Source organism: Haplochromis burtoni, unplaced genomic scaffold, assembly GCF_018398535.1.
Source record: "Haplochromis burtoni strain Fernald_Lab_line unplaced genomic scaffold, NCSU_Asbu1 Contig_513, whole genome shotgun sequence".
Classification (NCBI taxonomy): domain Eukaryota; kingdom Metazoa; phylum Chordata; class Actinopteri; order Cichliformes; family Cichlidae; genus Haplochromis; species Haplochromis burtoni.
In genome coordinates this window covers 70047-76046 of record NW_024582874.1, presented here as the reverse complement: position 1 = coordinate 76046, position 6000 = coordinate 70047, and the positions used below count along the sequence as shown (strand labels likewise).

Here is a 6000-nt window from a genome sequence, read left to right as displayed (position 1 = left end):
AGCTGTTGCTTGGGGGAGCTCGCGACGAGGCTGCCATACTCGGCGCCATCTTGTCATCTTTTTTAATACAGGCCATATTCACACACAGTCATTTTGACTCTTTGACTTAAAGTTCTTGCAAGCTATTGCACACACACACACGACCCTGACGGATGCATCAGGGTCGTTTAGTTCAGCATCTTGTCAAAAGACATGTGGACATGCGTCCTGGAGGAGGTGGGGATCAAACCACTGACCTTTAAATTACTCGATGAGCTGTTTGAGTCACGGCTGCCACTTTTGTACCAATCATGCTCATTTCATAGCTGAAGTCTGACATCATGAGCATTTTGGAGCCAGCCTAAAGTGGCCGTTGGACAAATTGTGGTTTCTGGCAGTTCCGCGTTGGCGTTTCAGCCCTGGAAGTTTACACTGAGATAAGCAATGTTGTTCGCTTCACATTAAGTGTTTTAAATGTTGTGGCCGATATGTGCATGTTGGTACTGCAGGTCAGGAACATTTACAGTTTTTGTAACATTATCCCACTGTGACAACTTTACATGACAATCACAGTAACAAACTCCATCTGTAGTCCTTTAGAAAACATCCAGAATAACGAGCCTTTGCAGCACAAACACTGCAGTACTTTCATTTGATGTTTCTGCTTCCCCTGATACATACAGAGCACAGTTGTGTCATGTGTTCGTTAATATGAAAAATGGCCCTCCAGAGAGCTGCTGTGTGGGTCCTGACAGCTGCTCCACTTTAGCTGTTCTTCTTCAGCTGTGTACCTTTATGTATATACCTGAGATCTAGAAACAAACTGGGCCACCCCTCCTCTCAGCAGACGATGTCCCCGCTGCTCTTGTTAGCACTCCTGTATCTTGCATTCACCATCCTATCTTTACCGTCTCCCTTCTAGACTGAAATCAGGTTGACTACTGCCATCCATTATAAATGCCCTCTATTACTGAAGCAATGTTAAACTGTGGCACAAAACTAATGGAGTCTGCTTTAGTTACAGTAAAGTGACCTGTGTTTGACCTCCTTTCTGTGGGACCATTAAGCATTCGTCTTGAAATTTTTTCCACGTCTTTCTGTGTCTATCATTGTGTGCATGTTGGGCACTTCACTCTAGGTACTACATACTTACATGCACACACTCTCATGTGCCTGCACAAAGCTATGTCGTTTGCTACTAGCTTAATTGTGAGTGTACACACTGTACTAGTCCTCAAGGCTGCTCTGAGTCAGTCGCCCAAAATTAGCCTATTGTCTCCATCCTTTAAGTTGCTCATATACTGCATATAAGTGTGTGTGTGTATGTTTAAATGTGTGTGTGTATGTTTAATTGTCACTATCCATTTGCTCAGTCAGTATTACATTAGAAGAAATCTTCAGACTATCACGGCTTGGTTTGGATTACTTTATCCGCTCTGTGTTAAAGTTGTATTATTTCCATTTGTAGCTGATTCTTAGACTCTTCATTAATCCTTCACTACGCCTCTGTGCAGCTCCACATTTCAACCATTGTCTGAAACAAGTTTGACTGTTTAATTCCCCTCCTCTCCTTTAAATCCAACTTTATTCTGGTTGCCTGCCCCTCACAAGCACAAACTTTAACCAGCTGCTGGGCGGAGCCTGTGTGCTGATATGTGTGTCTGCCATGACCGTATAAAGACTATTTCCAATCACTGACATTATAAAGAAACAACTGTGTGAAACTGAGCATTCGGACTAGTCTGAAACCTTTTTATTTTTTGATTACTTCCAAATAAGCTGAGCTTATTATTTGAAACATAATATTGCCAATATGACCACTGTAAGTAAGTAGATCCTCTTAAAGAATATGAGAACATGCACACTCTTTCTTCACTAAAGGGCAACAGAAATGAGGCTCTAAAATGTTACGCTGTTTGTGTAATCAGTATCCCAGTCTTCTTGTGATTTATTTGCCTCTGTGTGATATTTCTCTGTCCGTTTTGGTGCATGCTCAATCATCCAGGTAAGGAAATCCCAAAAAGTTGATTCTGTTCATCTGGACGTTTTCCGTGGGAAAAACGTTTCATCCAGTTCACTTCTTCTTCAGCTGAATCCAGATTTCCACTACATTTATGAACAGTACAAACTAGCACCACTGAATGAACAATGGGCTGTGAGGTCAGCTTCGTGATCATTAGTATGAATTTTGTCATAACCATTGATCAAAGACCACTGATCAATGGCCATGAGTACCTCATACTCCTCGATTCAGAGATGGTCTTTGCTTTTTCACGTAAATGGCCTCCTTGACCCCCGATTCAAACCAACCCTGAATCAACTTTTTGGGCTTTCTCTGTATTGTTTGTTTTAGACTAAGGGAAAAAAGTTAATATGCACATATCTATCTTTACCTACCTTAAACTATGCCCTCTTCACCCACAACAAGGTGCCTTAGGCTGGCCAGACCAGGCTGGCTGCCTGTCGACAGACCTCCCTTTTACTCCAAGTGTCACCACAGTGATTGCTCGACATGCCAGCCATCTTGCAGCCAGCCCTGAGGACCCACCTGACAGTTGGCCTAGCCGTGAGAGCGCTGCCTATGCTGGAGGCGACGAAAGGGACAGGGATGGATCAGACCGAAAACAAAAGAAGAAGAAGAAAAGACGACAGAAAGATGAGGGATCCTACGAACAACTGGAGAGCAAGGGCCACCCTGAGATGCAAGCACTGGGAGAAAGCACCCGACCAACAGAGGAGTTCTATCATAGGATTGGCCCAAGGAGGGATAAAGCAGAGGGTGGTTGGGAGGAGCAACTTGGGAAGAGTGGAGGCCGAGGGAAGAAGGGGAAGAGCAGGAAGAAGCTTCCAGAGGAGTGGGGAGTGGCAGAACCATTTGTTCCTTCATCTGCTGTGACCTCTAACATTACAGAGGAGGACATGATGGATCTTGGGAGTTCAACTCTGGACAACCTTGAGGCCTACTTGGCAGATGAAGATTCAAGCCAGAGCCCCTGGAAAAAGGAGGTCTACCCAGATGAAGGCTTGGTATCTTCCCCTCTGTCTCAGGATCTTTTCTCCCCAGGAGCGGCTCCCATTAGCCCACTGGTCCTGAACAGTGAGCTGAAAGCCACAGCAGCTCCGTTTACTATGCCCTCTACCACCAATGGCAAATCACTCGGTTCCTTCCCTGTGGCCCCTCCATGTTGTGACCCATTTGATCTCTTGATGGAAACCGAAAATGCAAGTCTGGGCAACAGCAAAGAGGCTATTTCGCCACCTTTTTCTCCAGAGAATGAAGCAGCAGTTGGTAATCTGGTAGACAGCGGCATGTTTGACAACAGCAGTTCTCTCCAGGAATGTTGTGAGCAAGCTACGCCTGAGGCAGACACCTCAGCCTTCAGCCCTGCCACCCAGCCAAGCCCAAATTGTTCCCCTGAAGGTGAGGTGTTAGCCTCAGCACCACCTCTCTCGCCGTCTGATGCTTCATGGGTTCTGAACAGCTCAAATATGAGCAGCAACAGCGATTTATTTAATTTTGCTGACATGGGTGTGCTAGCTCGTCCTTTACCCTTAGGTCTAAACTTCGACACCCCAAGCCCAGCACCTCTCCGTTCCCCAAAAACTACGGCACAGGAATTCCAAGCCAGAGAGCTCAAAGAAGGCAAATCATCCCCAAAACAATCCAAGAAACCACGCTCTTCATCTTCTTCATCCTCTGTTAAGAGTCCAACCTCCCCAGAAGCTAAAAGGTTCTCTCCAATGGCATCGCCTGTCACCAGCCCCTCTTCCCCTCCATCGGTCCCCCCTCTGGCAGTTCCAGGATCTGGTCTTAATCCTGCAGCTAAGCCCTTCTTTCCCAGCTTTGCTGATCCCATGGAAGAACCAGCTGTGGCCAATCAAGATGTTCCTCTCGTTGAAGGTTGGTTGTAGTCACCCCTGGACAACGTAGAAATACATAAAGTAACTAAAACATGTAGACAAATGGTTGCCATGCATGTTGCAATCCGGCTTGGGTACTTCCCATATTTGAAACTGACGTCCGATAGATCTTGAGCAGAACTGATTGCTTGGGTGTATTATATTCATCAGGGGTTATGTCAATCATTACACCCATTCGTTCTGTTTTCTTGCATGGATACATTTGTCTAAAGACTTGGCTGAGGCTTGCTGGCTGTTTTTGAGTGACTAACGCATGGATTGAAGTGTTGACCAACAGGGCTGTGGATTGCCTTGACTCTAAAGGGATGTTTGGGTTTCATTGCAGTGGGATCGTATAAGGTATTAATCAGTACTCGAAGCCAAACGGTCAGTGTAACTGTAAGCTATATTTAGAGTATTTTCAGGACTCAACACTACTACCAGACACAAGTTTCCTGAAGCCATCACCTCTCTATCTTAACAGCTATAAGTACTTTGACAAAGACAGCACTGTTACCTTGCAGAAGACAGAGTTGCTCATTTAGCGGGGCCTCATCTTTGATGTTTTAAACACCTACAGTACGTATACGCTTTGCATCTCTTAACTGGGAGGAAGCTGAATATAATGCACTGAGTACGAATCAGCACCTTATACAGAACTACTTAAAAGAAACTGAAACATCCCTTTTATCTGTAGTATCCTGTTCCCAATGATGCACTGCTGAGATGTTCTCGTGACTAACAGTGTTGCTGTTGACAGGTGTGACACTACTAACCATTCACAGTCTTCCTTCCTAGCAGCACCAGTAGGTATCTTCACCAAATCAAAACGAAACCTGTAATTTTCTCTTCTGTCCAGGTCTCTGTTAACCCTGTGATCATTATCCCTTTCCTTTGCATCCAGGGGTTATGGTGTCACGCTGTCTTCTTTTCCCTGCATCCAGTTAACTCTGTTTTCCTCACTACTGTAGCTGCCTGTCTTTGTTGGAAAATAAAAGCAGGTGTCCTGTTTTTTCACTAAAGGTGTTACGCAATAACAATTCTTACCCCGTCTCCATGAAGTATAACGGTTCCAAAAGGCCAAACTGTAATTGTTAATTTTGTTGATTTTATTTTCCATGTTCTGTGATGATTGTTGCCTCGGCGGGTTCTCCATCATAGGTAAGTCCTGTTCTAAGTCCTCCTGTGGTTTTGTCTCTCTGTTGTTGTTTTGTGCGGTGTTGTTGAAGCACACATTTGGGTGCATCAGATTCGTTAACGGCTGTTGCTTCAACCATAATTGAGGTGTCACCAGTGTGCTGCAGTTAAATAAAAACCACCTTCTCATTCTCAGCTTGAAGTCAGGCTTGTTCTTGGAGTTTGCTAATTAGGCTGTTAAAATGGAGAGTGTTTTGGCAGCTTATGAACTGTCCTCTTGGCATCATTAGGTCAGGATGTGCAAGGTGCAAAAGCGGGGGTTACTCCATCCTCTTATTGCCAACCTTTATCTATGGTCAAAAGCCTTGGGGCAGGAAAAAATGCGATGAGGGTGCAGATATATGGCGATAATTAGTGGGCAGCATTAGAAGCTGTGGTGTCCCGCAGATATTTAGGATATAGTTGGCACTGAGCTTCAAGCATATGGTCAAAAAGTTCTGCAAATCATAAAAATAGAAACCCTTGGTTCGTGTAAATTTGCCCCCTTTCAAGATCTGGACTGCTGCTACCTTGCAGCATGATCTGCATGTTTTTAGGCAGAAGGCCGGGTATAGATTAGTTTGAGCTCTGAAACTCAACAGATCAAAGCTTTTGGCCAGTTTTCTGTCAAGTTCACATTTTTAATAAAATACTGTATTTGTAGCAGTGTCACTCAGTAACATGTGACTTGAGTTGCCTGGGCATTAGTCCTGCTTGTGGCAGCCAGGAAGTGACTTGTTTTAACGTACCTGGATTTTAGAAAAAGTGTAACTTTAATAGGGAAAGAGTTTCCAGCCCACTGGGGCAGGCTTGTTTTTACAGCAGCCAGATGAGGAGTTGAAATAAAATGCACTGACGCTGCTGCTTTTGTGTGTGGGTGTGTGCATGCAGCCTCCATGTGTGTTTGTCTCCCATTAAAGTGTATATCTAAATTTAGGCATAAGT

The 6000-nt window shown here is 44.5% G+C and overlaps 1 protein-coding gene across 11 annotated transcripts in view; it reads left to right on the top strand.

Moving 5' to 3' along the window:
* Positions 1 to 6000, top strand: part of LOC102294047 (microtubule-associated protein 4) — a 163263-nt gene that overhangs the window by 106461 nt on the left and 50802 nt on the right. For all 11 annotated transcript variants that reach the window (XM_042214063.1, XM_042214069.1, XM_042214065.1 and 8 more), the window contains one exon: positions 2408 to 3880. In XM_042214063.1, coding sequence (XP_042069997.1) covers positions 2408 to 3880 — 1473 coding nt within the window. The remainder of the gene's footprint in view (positions 1 to 2407; positions 3881 to 6000) is intronic.